The 16,269-nt window shown below is 37.6% G+C and overlaps 1 protein-coding gene across 4 annotated transcripts in view; it reads left to right on the forward strand.

Moving 5' to 3' along the window:
• Positions 1-16,269, forward strand: part of SRBD1 (S1 RNA binding domain 1) — a 126,521-nt gene that overhangs the window by 17,478 nt on the left and 92,774 nt on the right. For all 4 annotated transcript variants that reach the window (XM_048298999.1, XM_048299001.1, XM_048299000.1 and 1 more), the window contains 3 exons: positions 3,149-3,252; positions 9,365-9,472; positions 15,497-15,654. In XM_048298999.1, coding sequence (XP_048154956.1) covers positions 3,149-3,252; positions 9,365-9,472; positions 15,497-15,654 — 370 coding nt within the window. The remainder of the gene's footprint in view (positions 1-3,148; positions 3,253-9,364; positions 9,473-15,496; positions 15,655-16,269) is intronic.

Below are 16,269 nucleotides of genomic sequence, written 5' to 3' on the forward strand. Positions count from 1 at the left end.
CTTGGGTTATGACCATCCTTTTCAATACCTAAAAGTCTTTATTTTTGCCTTCACCTAAGACTGTGAAGAGATAGTTCCTTTGTGCATGTAAAAATACGTTCTTTAAGAAGAGAGTTCAAGATGTCTTCAAGAGAAGAAATTCTCTGTTTTGGCTCAAGATTGTTAAAAGGAGCTTATACCTGAAAGAGATGTAGGAAAGCCTGAAACTCAGAGGGATTGATATAATTTGCTAATCCCCCAGGACTGCAGGTTAAACAGGCGTGTTTGAAGAACAGTTGTAAGACTTGCTCCCTTGAAGACCTTCTCTACTGCTGTCGTGTCTGTGTACAGACAAGCATTCTGAATGCCTTTAGGTAGATGCAAAAGTCAGCTTTAAATCACCTCTTTTCAGAGTTGCAAATACAGCATTCCATAAAACACTGCACTGAAACTTGTCATCACCTGAGTATGGAAGTGCAAGTGATCTTAAAGACCTGGGTACAGCCCTAGCTCTGCTCTGGCTTAGATGTGTGTACAGGGGGTGCACAGTAGCTTGTCATGTTACTTGTTGGAGAGTAAGCTGTGCCTTTATGACCAAAGCCCTGGCAGCTGCGAGTGTGTGTTGCAGTGAGTTAAAGTGCTGTGCAGTAAGCTATACTGCAGCTTGGTTCTGCTGCAGGTCGGAGTTACTTCCTGTGCCACTGTCATTTTGTCCCCTGAGACATGTCATTTTGTCTTGTTTGAGCCCTGAAGTAATCAGGACTGGTGTGGAGTCAGGTTGTTTGATAAAGTTAAAATACTAAAACTGTAATGAGAAAAAAACTTTGTTGTTTTAGTCAGCTTTAAAAGCTGACTCCAGATTTTGACATGGCCAAATACCCTGTGGGTGTTTCCAGCTGGAACATTTTGCTAGCAGGAGGTTCAGTCACAGCTTCTTCCTTTGGCAGCAAGGAGAACCTGACTGGACTCTCTTAGGCCATGGCTGAGAAGCAATACCAACACTGTCATAACTAAGGAAAAAGATCTTTCAAGAGTTTATTTGAATTTTTGACGGATTGTAAACAGTTCAGTGTTTGTGTATGCCTTGGGGTTGCTTTCCTTTATTTGGAGATGACTGAAATAGTGGGAGGAAAAGAATTCATGAATAAAGTGTAACATTTGAGTCAAGTGCTCTATTTTCAATCTCATACTTAAAAAGGAATTGGAAATTAAAGTCCTTGGCAAAGTATACAGAACTTATTCTGTGAGTTTAAATCAATATGCAACATATAAGGGAGCTGTTCAAAATGAAGCATGTTGTATTTTTATGATAAACAGAATAAGGTTTGATGAATCTTGTGACTGGATCATATTGTTGTTCTTGCTTTCTCTGAAAAATGTATGTTGTTTCTAACAACCCTTGCCCTGGATCTGTTCCAGTCTCAGATAAAAACAGTCTTTTTCCAGAAGTGAAGACTGCTTTGTGACTAGAATAGCCAGATTTTAACCTGTTACTTTAAAAACCAAGGTAAACAAAAAGAGCTTTATTATATTAGAGGGAGAAATTAAGTAATTCCGTTCTGAATTGAGCATTTATTAGATAATTCTTCTCTGAATGCATCACTTAAAACAGGATAGGCTGATTATTTGAGAATAAAAAAATATAAATAATATTAGTGACCGCATTAACAGCTGGTTTAAGTTCAGGTGACTGACACATTCTGCAGATAGAGTGCCAGGAAACAAAATGTGATGCAAATATTGACCCTGCTGACAGCATGCTGAATGATGACATGATAATTCTATCAGATGTATTCTATGTTGTGAGCATCCCTTTGATTTCATTTTAACTTGACATTTAACTTTCTCTCTTTTTAAAAAATAAAATCAGAATAAACGTGAAAGCATTTGATTTGTTAAAATGTGTCTTTCTAATTTGTACGTGAAAACATTTGCTTTGGCAGTCAAGGTACCAGATGCTATAATATTTCACATGCAATCTTTATTATTAGCTTTGTTGTTCAATGATATGTCAGGCCTGGTATGTCACAGGAGCAGTAAGGCTGAGGAATATAAATTGGTACTATGTCCTGGAGTCATTTTAAACCATTGTATTTAACATATGTGACATGTCTGAGTTAGCTAGTGATTGAATTAAAGTTCATGATTGACACAGAATGCTCTGTTGTGACAGTGCTCAGGGCCTGCTACATACAGCAACATGTGTAGTCATACAGGAATGTCAGCTTCCAGCAGGTTTCTTTTTTTTTATTTTTCTACTTTAAAATACTTTGGAAGAAAAGATGAAATCTAAAGATGTGGCTTTTATTTGTAGCTGCTTCTGACTATTACTCTATTTCTAAAACCCACTGGTCAGAGTTTTCTTACTATTAAGGTGAACATTCAGTGTCTCCATAGTGAGATTAGACTAGGAGATATCCACCAGAATCCTCCAGGATCCACCACTTGTATTGTGATCCAGGTTTTAAAAGTAGAGTCACAGTCTCCCATTTAAAATAGAACTTGATATGCAGGTAGCACATACTCAACCAAATTTAGCTTTAGATCATGACTGTGTAGTTATGTACACAAGACTGTCAGAAATACATGCATGTGGCTTAAGGCTGGAGTGTTACTGTAACGAGAGTGTTTTCATCCTTTTCTGCTGTTTGTGAACTAGGCATGAATAACTAAATTCATTCTCTTTCAAATTAAGCTGAGCACCTTTGTGTCAGAAGTTCTGATTCATAATTAATTTTAAATTTGGATTTATCTTGGGGAGAAAAATGGAATCTGAAGTGTGGGAATAACTTTTTCCCTTTCTGATGTCCAGTTCTGATTGGAATCACTTTTCAATTAATTTCTTGAGTTTTAATTTGGGTTATTAAACAAGATTATTCCACCACCTAAATTCATGCTGTCTTGCATTTTAAGTGTGTTTAACATTGAACTGGATCCTGAGATTGCAGACTCCAGGAAAAATATATTATTTGTTATGCCATGGCATGATTTAATGTGTGTTTAAATTGTGGCTGTTATCTGTACATGCTAGTACTTTGTGAACTGATTTACTGTACCACCATCCTGATTTGCTACAGAATGTCAAGCAAGCGTGTACACAAATGTTGATAAGTTTATCTTTTGGATATTTTGTGTGTCATCTGTCTCTGCCATTTATGTTTGCACTCAGATTCTGGCCATTAACCGAGGGGAAAATCTGAAGATCCTGACAGTGAAGGTCAACATTCCTGACGGGGTGAAGAATGAATTCTGTTGGTGGTGTGTCAATGAAAGGTCTGCATGGATACATATTCTTACAGAAGTCTCTTTTTTCTATAGACAGCTGCATACTGAAGTGTACCTCATATGTCTCGTTACATTAAGAGGACAAATTAAACAAATATTTATTAGATTAGATGAAATTAGCAAGTGGATAATTCTTATTCTGTATTTCCAACTGCTGTACCATTATGCTGAAAAGATCTTGCCTTAGGCTGTGTTTGCAAGTTCTAGCACCATTCTTCAAGCACTTGAATTTTTTTTTAAACATATGCAAAGGCTGCTGAAATGTGAATATATTTTCAAATTGTAATATGCATCACATCCAGTAGCCTTTACTGAAAGGACTTTGTAGAATCCACTAGGATATACTTCAAACTTCAGAAAATAGCTTCATATGCCTGATTGCAATGATTAAATAGGACTGTCCTGGATTTTAGATCTGTGAAGTACATAACTTCAAGTTTCACAAATGTAAGGAATTACATGTTTAAAAAGAACTTAATGGATTTAACAGACAAACCTAAACATAACTGCCTTCAGTGCATAACTCTCACATATTGTGTGAGCCATTTCTTGCAAAGTTAGAAAACTGGACTGTGAAAACCAGATTCTTTTATTTCTTACTGATTTGTTAATATAAATTGTCTGGATTTTTTAAGCCTGTAGTGAGATGTTTAGTGTTGCATAATTTTGAAGGTCTTTTGCAAAAGTTTAGGTTAAGTGTATGGGGTTTTGTGCAATATCTCTGTCAGTTTTTTTCTTGGAAACTGTACCTTGATGTCCTCTGTTGGAGAATATTGTGATCCAAACTGTGCATCTTCCTTGCATGTATAAAAAACTACTTTCTCTTCTCAGTAGTTTAAGATATTGGGCATTGTTCTGATGGTGTCTTAGAAACTCCTTCCTTTGTATCCTCAAAATGAATAACCAAAAGAATGGAAAAAAATAGGAAGAAATGCACCTTTTAATGTATAAAATTGAATACTGTGATTCTGCTTTAGCATGTATTTCTTTTTCACAGTAAGTCCAAGAAATGGATGTGGTAAAAATGTTCCTTTTCACTGTAGAAATTTAATAGGGCTGTTTCCCTGTGAAAGGGAAGAATAGGGCTCTGAAAGTATTAAAATATTTTTTGGTCAGATACTATTACTCTTAAATCATATTATGCTAAGTAACTTCTCCCCCCCCCCCCCCCCCTCCAGGAAGGTATCAGGATTCATAAACAAACCTGTTTCTTTCTAGTTTTAGTACCTGTAAAAGAATTTCTGTCCTCCCCTCAAGAAGTATATTCTGTAGGCAGAACACAGCTGTCAGTCTTGCTTTTACTGCATCTATGACAGAATTTGGAAGCACTGTGGACCAAAGATAATGGAACAGCTTGTCACTGCTGCACAAATAAAAGTGGGATGTAAATTGAGATATTTTTGGTTGATTACCCTTTTGTGAGTCATCCTGGGATAAGAAGAGTATTGACCTTGGAAATGAATACTTATTAATACTTAGCACTCATGAGGCTATATATGCTTATGGCTTTTTACTATTTAAGGACACTTTTCCACCATTAGAAAACTTCTGAAGGAATGGTTTTAGTACATCTTTGTGCATTAGCATCTGTAGTGGTTTGGTCCAAAATACTCATTACTGTTTATCTGCTGTGAGATAAGAATTAGGAGAAATGCAAAACAGGCACCAAACTTGAAAGAATATAAAGAAGTTTATTAACAGACCTAAAAGAAGGAAAAAAAAAATTATACCACCTTCAGAACTCTCCTCCTCCCCCCACCTTCCTCCCTTCTCCCACTGACAGTGTAAAAAGACAACCCTTGAGGTGTTCAGTCTGTTTACCACTTCCATAATAACCTTGTTTAGTCCATTTAGAAAGAGAAGTCTCTTCTTGCTCATGCTATGAAAACATTATCACAACGAGACAGCTGCCCACTTCCAAATATTGTTCAGTCCATTTAGGAAGAGGAGTCTCTCTGCCTGCATGAGTCCCTTCCCCCGACTTGCAGCTTTTCCCGCAACTGCTTTCGAGGGTCCACTCTTGAAGTTTTTTGGGGTACAATTTTAAGGTTGAGCTGTTCAGAAACAAAAACAGAGGCCCTTCTCCTTCCCTGGGCGCAAAGGGTCTTCATCATCTTCATCGTTAGGACTATCTCTGGGAGCATCTCTAGGGACTGAGGTTTTCTCCTTTCCCGTTTGGAGCAAAAGTCCTCATCTGGTCCATCTCTCCCTGTCCAAACTTCTCATGAAATTACAGCTGCGTCAGCATCTGCCTATCTCAGCGCAGGTGCTTTTGCTTACGAGTTGAACACTCCACATATCTTCATGGAATTACAACAGGATACTCTGATATATCATAGCTTCACAACAGAATTTCAGCTTTAAGCATCTCCTCTCTCTCTTCCCTCAGGTTTTCAGCTCTTCACAGCAATAAAAAGGGTTAATCTCACCTCGGCCTTGCAGCTTTGCAGCTGGAATGTTGAATTTTTCTTATCGAAGTGGAGAGGGGGGAGAGCCGAGCCGCTTCGGCTGCCCACGGCAAGGCAGTGGGGGGGTTCCACGGCTGGAACAGGTCCATCGGCTCCAGGATGGCCGTGGCCCGGCCCGGCCTGGCCCAAGCAGGGCCCGCAGCCACCTGTCCCAGCACCGGAAACGAGAGAGAGCTTGGAGGGGGAGTTTGCCTATTCTTAAATGTGGATAACAGAGGTGATCACAACTTTAAGTGGCTTAGAGAATTGTCCATATTCAAACTGGCCAGCTGATAGGTTCTATCAGTTCCCAGAGGAAACTGTAAGCACCCCTTAAGCAAGGACATCCCTTCCGGGACTATGCTTGCTAACCTACGACAGATTCTGATCTTCCTCATTAGATTGACAACTGTGTTACCAAACTGACAAACAGTGAGTGTGTATTCTTCCCTGCAAGCTTTGAAATGATTGTCCAAGGGTAGAATTTGCATTATTTTCATTGCATTGATTTGCTGGTTAGAGCAGAAGGTTTATAACTTTTATCTGAGTCAATGGTTTCAAAACTTTGCAAAGGTATTAAAACTAATTTGCTAGAGATCACACTATCAGTTGCAGAACCAGAAATGCCAGCTTGCTACAGAGTTTGGCCAGTATTTTAGCCACAAAACAGTATCACCTACTGCGTATTGCATTAGTGGCAAATATTCTGAACTTTCTGTGTTCTGAGACAAATTTTTTGGCATTAAATGCCCCTGAAATAGGAAGTGAGTTTGGAAGACTAGAGTTCTTTATTGCATTGACCTCCATGTAGATGCAGGCTAAGAATATTGTTAATTTTTTTGCAAGTTCAGAATGTTTATTAGCTTGTATAAGCATCTGTTTCCTTGCAGTTGGGGTTTGTGTAGAAAACTCAGGAATATCCTTATACCTGGCCCTATGGATTGTATTTTTCCCCAGAAAATGGCATCTCTGACAGTGAACCTACTTCCTTTAACACTAGAACTCTACTGGTCCCAAAGACTTGGTTGTGAAATTGAACTCAGAGAAGGGATCAATGAGAGAGCCAGAGAGGGGCTGCTTAGCTGTCTTTGAGTGTAAAAGCAACAGGGAGTTGTTCTTTGGGGTGGGGTGAGAGTTTGTTCCAAAGTGGGATTGCAGCCTTGAAAATGAAGTTTGATGTTTGATAATGTTTTTTTCAGTTTCCAGTCAGAATTCTCAGCTCCTCTGTAAAGTCCATGGTACAGGCCTTAAGGGCTTGCTTTGTCTGTGGTTACTAACTTGGTACATGTTTTATATAAAGTCTTGGAGGAACACAAAGCTCTGCTGTTTGTCCTTCAGGTCTGAAAGCCTAGCTGGGCTATTCCTGGGACAGTTATTAATCAGTACTGGTGGTTCTTAACAAGGGTTCTGTTAATTCTGTTTATGTGTAGTTTCACCCTCTGCTGTCTCAGTAGTCTTAAGCCATTTTTGTTTGTTGTGGTCCCTGTTGTGAGCACTAGCACGTGGAGAGCTGATGATCAGAGTAAGATGATATTATGTGTATGGAGCTTTTTAAAAATTTGTCTTTAAAAGTTAGATCTTGACTAAATAATCAAGAAAAATCCATTCTTAGAGGGAGGCTTAACTGGGCTGTGATGGTCTTTAAAAATATACACACGATTTTGCTTTGCTTTTTGCAGCAAAGTGGATTTTTCTCTTCTCTCATGAAGTATTGAAATTATTAAACTGCAGTATTTTATATGATTGACCTTGCTGTTTGAATGCTTTCTCATTTGTAACAATTTCTAACAGAATGTTGCCTAAATTGTAACTTATCTATAGGCAGCTAATAAAAATATCTGCTGTGATAACCTATTTACAGAGGAAAGGTTTGTTAATTGGCTTTAATGGACGGAAGAGAGGAGGAAACAGCTGCCAGGTTTCCAAACTCATTCTTATTTGTGCTGAGGATATTTTCTGGGGGATTGTAGTCATACTTGCCACCTGTAAAAACTTCATGTTTACAGAATGTTATGGCAATAAGAGGGTTTAAAGCCCTTGCCAGTTTTATATAGGTATGGAAAGTGTCTCTAGTTACAAATAAATATAGTAGAACTATTTGCAAAAGCTGTTAGCAAAGTGATGAGGTCATGTTTAGGCTAAGCACTGAATTACAACCCTGAATGTTGTAAAACTAAATGGTGAGCTTAATTCTGCTCCTGTGTCCATCTGCTCAATGCAGGATTGACTTGATCACACATTTCTCAACTATTATATGCACAGACACTTAGAAAAGCTGTTTCAGGAAATTGCAGATCCCCTTAGACAACTGAAAAGCTGTCTGGGTAGGAGCAATTTAGAATTCTCAGCATTTATGACTGGCTGCAAGTAAACAAGGTCAAAAGTAAAATTCAGTTCTGTTTTTGCCTGCACCTGCACACTTTATGAAATTACCATAATTCTACCATGTTTCATTTAAAAAACCCAAGCCAACCAAACAAAAAACTTCCAAAACTTGCATGCTTATTTTTTAATATATCTGAGTATCTCCCATTACAATTTGGGATCCAGGTATGTTAAATAATACAGTAAGTGAAGAAAACTCTGAATGTTATAAATATTTTTTAAAAGTAATAAGAACCAGGTGGACTTTAACAGAAAATGTTAATAGTATTTACTTCTGTTTGAGTATAACATATCTGGTTGCTTCTCCTCAATCTCTTCTCGTAGGTTGGACAATCTCAGTCAGTCAGTTCTGCTTTCTCAAGGACACACCCCCACACCAACCCACAATCCCCCCACCCCTCTCCTTTATGGAACTTTGCCCACAACAAAAAGATCAATTGATTAAATACCTATGAAGCTTTGACAGTGAGGTGTATTTTACAGCAAAATTTGAAGTACTTGTCTTTGTAGTTATGACTACTGTGTGTTCTCCCTAGAAAAGAGTTCAAGGTTTCAAAGAGTTTGGCTTAGAAAAAGTTGGGAAGCAGTCTTGTGTTTATTATTGTTTATTTAATTTTCCCTTTTCCTTTATTATTAGTTACACTTCAAATATATTAATAACAGGTAAAAGAAAAAAATAATTTGCAAGTTTTTTGGCTTTTGTGGTTTAAGAAGTGCTGTTAAATTAGTAAGATTTCATTTAGAAGCTGAATAGAGATACTCAAGGCATTCCAAATGAAATTTCAATTGGGTTTCATTTATTGGCATTAGTTTTGCTCCTTAATCTCCATCTGGGCATAGTTGCCTTTCATCAGTAATTCTGCAGTGACAGTCAGAGAGGGTGTTTTGTCATTTTTCTAATGTACTGAGCAATAGCAAACAAAGCAACCCCAAAGGTGATATGGAACCAAGTTCTTTGTTCAGTTGTAATAAGCTTTGACTTCTCAAAATGAAGAAGTTTTTTTGTTTTCTTTAAAACATAAACCATGATTGTGTTCTAATACCTAAGAAAAGGAAATATATGCCTGTCCCTTGTGTGGTAATAGAACTATGAGCAACTTCTCATTCCATTAATACTAGACTCATGATTTAGTTGCCTATTATAGTAATTCTGTGGTTTATAGGATTTAACAATGTAGAAGCCTTCTTTGAAAATTCCTTTTTTATCTAGGTGTTTGCATATGTTCTTAAAATATTTCTTTTATTTTTCTTGTTCCCATCTTTTGCAGATGGAGACCGAAACAATTTTTAAAACCAGAGTTTATGAGGATACTACGGAGTTCTGTAGAGGATGCATATAAACGCCTTATATATCCTCTTCTCTGTCGGGAATTCAGGTAAGCTTGGAATAAATCTGTATTTTCATTATACTGATTTTTTTTAGCAATTCCCTCCCCAGTGTTTTGTTAGAATACCTTTTATCTGTTTGGAAATATCAGCGTGTTTCTAATCCTCTGTGCTTACAGAAGAAATGAACTATATTGGTTGTATAGATTTAATTTCTGACCCTATCCAGTTCAGGCTACAGGAGGTAAATGATCGTTCTGTGCAAACATTTTACATGTTTACATTCTAGATATTTGTACATTTATCTAACAAAGAGCAATTTAGATCTGTGTTATCATCACAGTTTTATCTTTATTCTTGTAATAGCATAAACCAGGATGTCACTGAATTTTCCCTGCATGACACTGTTCTGACACATTTTCTTTTACCTGTCTAATAGAACTGAGCAAACTATTGTTAGGGTTGGAAGCACCCCTCGTGTTTGCCAGCTGCATTTTGTGGCAAACTAATTAGTCATTGTGTTAGTCTGATACTATTCTGTAAGTATTGTGATGTGCCTAGAGAAGTCAGTAAACTTATTACTGGTGATACTGTAGTAATGATGTCATTGGATATCATGTCACTTGTTAAGGTCTATAATACTGTTCTGAATTTAAAGGAAACTTAGTATCAAATTAACATGAATTGAGTAGGGTATATTGTGGTGTAGTATAGGAGTTTACCACATAGTGGAAATTATTCAATATGTCAACTAAAAGCATTATCTTCTAATAGTTAACAGTACTTACGGTGTGATTCTTCAATACAAGAGAAGCTCCTCAAAACATAACATGTTTCATTCTGACAAGGCTATCTGATACGTGACCTAAAAGTTAATGCCTTTTCTGAGGTAGTTCAGAAGGAAATATCAAAGAGACCCTGTTTCTTGGACCAGAAATGTTGACATGAGTTGTATCAAAATGATATGGTCTCTAGTACCTAACATCAGCGACTATGAAATGTAGTTCTTCTGTACTTTCCTGGGTGTGCTCTTGTGTTTGTGTTCAAATTGGAGTTGTTTTCCTGCCACTTTTTCATGGACATCATTGCCTGAATGGTCTGTGTTCTACCCCTCTGAAAAGAACCATCAGCTCAAGATTTTAATAGCGTGTATTTCCAGCATGTATTTTTGGGCTTCTTCACTACAGTATGTTGTGTTTGCTTATTGCTTTGCAAGCAAAATTGCTTCACCTCTTTTGATTAGTGAGTCTAGTTTTTTGTTACTTAGAATTTCACAGATTTCTAAAGTTACTGACTTCAGTTGTTATTTTGTGACCACAATACATGCAGCTACTCTAGGGGAGCCACTGTGTCTATTGTGGCCAAAATAATGAACATCTCATGGTGGAGAGTTCACTTGTTGGCTTCTGTCACGTGGGAGTGAAAATAGTTGTCATTCCTAGCCATTTCTACAATCAAACTCCTTTAAAATAATGAAAAAAGACCTACTTTTTAGTGGGGTTTGGTTTTAAGAGAACTAAGCAAACTGACATACGGGTACTTCAAGGCTCTTTTATTGTGTTTTTATTCTGTGGTTTTTACCACAGGACTGTTGTGGCTTGTGTTGTATATAACACTTTGAGGACTGCTAGAGCAGTAGGTTGCTGAAAGTTTTTTGTTTTCTTAAAGGGAAAAAAAAAGCTTCCTTCCCTACTAGTTATTAGATGTAGCTCACAAGTAATCAATGAGAAGAATATGAAGCTTGCTGCCTGTTCCTGAGTGGATATCTGCTTAGGTTTTACTCTTTGTGGTAATGTTGCGTGATTGGTGGTGTTTGAGTAGGAAAAGCTGAAACCTCTCCCGTACAAAGGAACTCAAAGCACCTGACAGTGATATCCTGGTCCCTGACCACTTAACCCTTATCCTTCTTCCGTTTTCTTTCCGGACGCACCAGGAATGTTTTTTCCGACTCTTGCAAAGGGCTGCTAAAGTATTCAATACCTCCTTTTAGCATTAATATTTCCAACCCACCTCCTGCTGTTCTTTTTTCTTTTTATTATCATTAAATGTTGGAACAGAAAGTTTCCAAGAGTGTATTGAAATTGCTGGTGCTTCTAGTGATCAGAAGAAGAATGAAACTTGCCAGCAAGATGATTACCTTATTTATTGTTTAATTTCCTTTCTTCCATTCTGTCAGATATCATTTCTTGTATCTGGTATAATAATGTCCAGTGTTGCTTTTGGCTCTTTGAAATAAATTTTATCTTGTTGCAGTACTGCGTGGAATGATTCCGTCAGGGTTTCATGCAAGTGATGTGGCATGGGCATATTTTTTAATGGATAATCCTTTCATAATTTTCCATGCTTTCTTGCAGAGAGAGCTTTCTTTCCTCTGTCTTCAGGGACACAAACATTTCTCTGTATATCTTGTTTCACACCTGAAGCTAGTTCACAGATATTTTTCCATAGAAAGGATTGCATCTCAGACTGTACATGGAAGTGGGGAATTTTAAATCTGTTTGAAAACTGAATCTTATAACATTGACTGTCGAAACTAGTAGGTCATGAATAGGTTATTTGCTTTTATTATAATACACCTGTTAGTGATATACAGTCTGAGTGCTTTGTAGAATTCAAGGGAGGGGCTTGGAGTCCTGACTTGATTGATATTTTTTCATGAAGTAGGAACTGAAGAGTTTTGAGGTTTATTTGTTTGGGGTTTTTTTTCCAAAATAGCCATTTTTTTTGTGTTTAGAGAGTAGGACTGTTCTCTGCCTTTCATCTCTGCCATGTCTCTGCCATTTTAATGAGAATTGTTGTAAATTGCAAAAGCACGAAGATGGACATCTTGCCATTTGGATGAAGCCAGTAATACACTGAAAAAGAGAAAGATATTAGATCGTTTGAGGTAGTTTGATTTTTTTTTTTTTCCCCCCTTCTTTCTGTTTTCTTTTCCAAAGGATCAAATGATTATACCAAGCTTGAAATTAAGGGCCACTACTTCGGAAAGTAGATCATGTAATTGATACAAGTGATGAGTAAGAGACAGTGAGAAAAGAGATGTCTATATTTGAAATTTAAAAATACAGGATATTATGTAGTAGAAAGGACATTCCCCCTACGCACCTGGCAATTTCAGTAACATTTCCTGTTACTGTAAAAGTTTCTATATATCCATGCCAATTTTAAACATGATTTCCATAAGACTGACATAACTAATAACATGTGTTCAGGGGCAATTTTAATTCCTACACAAGTCCGCCTTCATAGATGGACTGATTGGAATTTGCAACGTGGGAGGACTTGGCCTTGTGGGAAGCTGGGACCCTGTATCTTTGGGATAGATGGAAAGATGGAATTTGGCCTGTCTTTGTACAAAGCCTCCAGTCCAAGGGCATTCCCTTCCCTTTTTTACAAGCCACTTTTAACCTTCATTTGCATGCTTGGGTGACTGGTTGATTCTCTGTTATGTGTGTATATAGAAGATCCATACTTCTGTGAGGCTTAGGTATCTGCTTTTGTTTTCTCTGGTCTCTCATAAATGGCATCTAATTATTCAGTCTCTGGACTCTCCCTAGAAGAAACTTGTTCTATGGTTTAGCTTATTTTTTTTCTATTTAAAAAAAAATAGAGAAGGGAAAAGTGGGAGAAGGATGCTTCAAGACTGAATGATCAGGAAATGGAATGGCAGCTGAAATTCAGTGGAATGAGTGTAAAATGATGCTTGCTAAGGGAAGTAGTTATCTTTTTATAAGTATCTGAGCTATCCTGCCACAGGAGAGATGCTTTGGCACTGTGGACGGTAGCTCCACATAAATGTTAAGTGCTCAGAAGATAAGATTATTTAATTAAGGAATAAAGACAAAGAATCATTGATTTATTTGGCCTGTATTTGGAATATAGTTGTCTGTTTTGGTCCACTCACTTGCAGAGGGGAGGAAAAAGTTGGAAAACAATTCACTGGAACTGGAAAAGGCCCAGTGAAGGGGTATAAGGAGTGAAATAATTTCTCTGGAAAGGAAAAAAAAATGACTACACTATGACTTCAGCTTGGAAAAGGGAGGACTTGGAGATAAATGATGTGTGAACAGTGGAACGAGGCTTCTAGGGATAAATTTTTACTTCCCTCCTGTATAAAGCTTAGGGGAACATAATAAAAAGAATCAGTTTCTAACCAAAAGGTGGCAGCTATTACACAGTTTGTGATGGACCTGCAAAACTCACTGCCAACAGACTCTGTGGATGAAAGAAATATATCTGTCTTCAGGAGGAGATTGGATAGTTGAGCAAGAGCTCTGTTATGAGCCAGTAAAGAGACGATTCATGTCAAGCTCAGGAAATGCTCTGGAAGTAGTTGGAGGCCAGGATAAGATTATGGGACAGATATGCTAGTGCTGCTTAGGCAACTATTTGGAGACAGCATACTGGGATAGAGGGACAGCTTAGCCGAACTGGTGCAGCCATTCACACGTTTGGTGGCGATGTACAGTGTGTCTGTTCTTTGCTGAGAGCACGTTTGAACTGCAAAGGAGCCTTGTAATGCGTGTATGGGCTTCACCATCTCACTTTAAATTGTGTCTGGGGTAGTCTGGTCTACCTGCTACAGAAACAAAGCACATGGATAAAAGGATGCATGCACACTTCCGTAGGAAATGTTCAATCAGTAATGTGTGAAAGAGCATCTAGACCTCTCTCTGGACTGGTTTACAAATAAGAGATGATGAGGACTTACTGGTTCTTTCTATACCACTGTGGGATGGGACAGGGCTGAGCTGGTTGGTTGGTTGGATGCTGGGCAAATTCAAGTCAGGCTGTTGAGTTCTTCCACATCCAAAAACTGCTCAGAACAGCTTCATATTCCATCATGTCAAATAGCCCTTATGAGGGTTGTCTTTGAACTATTTGTAGCCTGTTTGTGCCATGCACTGATTGACCTAAACAACTTGAGTGATTTTCCCTGCCCCTTTCTTTTAGGGTTAGTTTAATGCAGGTTTTTTCCATTCTGTAAAAATAAACCCAGATAGTAGGGGGTTTTTTTCAGTGATAGGTAAAAAGAAAAGGAGAATAAGGGCACTGGCTACCTTTAAATGAAGGCTTTACTGGATTGCTTTTGACTCCCTAATTACTGTAATTACTGATGATGTAATGCATCTGCAAATGGTAATGAGTACCTGCAAAAGAAAAACCAGTGAGGTGATGAATATTTTTGTACCCATTACTCTTTCAGTTTTGTTTTTTTATATAAAGTGCCACACCATGATGAAAATACTTGTCCTTGTCTGTCATTGTCTTGACGGCCACATCTGACAAGAAACACATCGTGCATGTTGTACATCTTCACTCAACAAGACTGATTTGTTTCTTGTGACACTCTGCAGTAAGTGTTCATGCTTCAAGTCATCAAAGTCAATCCTTGCTGCACTACCTCACTTCTTTCTGTTGAAGAACATAACTTGGAAAAGAAAGGGAATGCTGTGGCCCCAGAAGCTTTCTCATTTGGTTCTGAGGAATCAGAATACTCTCCTAGAAAAAGCTCAAGTCTTCACGGCTCTTTGATGTCTGTTAAATGCAGTAATCCAAAGACAAAATTAAATGCCTCATGAGTCATGGCATGTTAGCAATTAATTGGAGGGACTCTTCCAGTGTCTCTCTGGTACCTCTCAGTGTAAACCATCGTCCTTTTTTTGCTGGGTGGTGATTTTTCTCTAGAACTGTGAAATTAGGATGAATTCAATCCATGCCTCCTTCAAATCCACTTTTCTTTACAATTTGGTATCAGCTTTGAAAGGAAGATGTTCTTTGCTCAAAATTATGAGTTGATGTTTGAATATTAGTTGGTGGGTGTATGTTCTTGCAAGTGTTTCTCCTGTACTTTTTATATTGGCTGACTTTCTTAGAACAAAAATGAGATGGTATATAGTTGATCCTTTTTTAAAAAGGTGTCAACTTGATTTGAATTGTAACATTTAATTAAAGATGATGGAAACATGATTGGAAAAAGCCTTACAACTTTGGAACAATTAGTAAGTGTATTTGAAAGCTAATTGAAAGAAAAATGTTTTGGCTTTTTTTTCTTTTACTTCTGTCCTTCTAAGATCCAAGTTGACATCTGATGCAGAGAAGGAGTCTGTGATGATGTTTGGGAGGAATCTCCGTCAGCTGCTTCTGACCAGCCCTGTGAGGGGCCGTACTTTGATGGGAGTAGATCCTGGCTACAAACATGGCTGCAAGTTGGCAATTATTTCACCAACCAGTAAGTTTCAATTACAAACATTTTTGGAAGGACTGATAAAAATGTATTCATTTAGAGTAAAGATAATTTCAAAACCTACTTTTTAATCGAATTGGTTTTTTTTTTTTTTTTTTGAAGCTTTTAGTATTTTCCACACATCCTGTCGTGTAAATTCCTTTCTTCAGCTAGCTCAAGGTTAGGTTTCTGGCACCTGGATTCCAGTGACTTCTTTGGTGTTATTACTTCTCTCTTAAATAGAATTTAAAATGCCTTCTGCCTCCCTGAAAACAGGTTCAAATAATTGCGCCCCTCAGTAGTCAGCAAAGAGAACACCTGGCATTTTTACTGTTTAACAAAGAATTTGAATTTAAATACTTTCTATAATATTGCTTTGTTCATGGCTAGTATCTTGGACATCTGGACACTTTATCAGCCCTTTTTGTTTAGTAGTGTGTGTGTTAATGTAAGAAGTCAGAAACACTGCAAAACTTCTTAGTTCACATACAGAACAGAGTCTTTCCGCTGCATCCTAGTCTGTTCAGGGGATACATACCTCTTTAGGCCCATGCAAAAATTATTTGTTTTTCTTTTATTTTGTTGCTGCATTTTGCCTGAGAATATATCCACCCCAGGTGA

The sequence above is a fragment of the Corvus hawaiiensis genome, chromosome 3 (genome assembly GCF_020740725.1).
Source record: "Corvus hawaiiensis isolate bCorHaw1 chromosome 3, bCorHaw1.pri.cur, whole genome shotgun sequence".
NCBI lineage: Eukaryota > Metazoa > Chordata > Aves > Passeriformes > Corvidae > Corvus > Corvus hawaiiensis.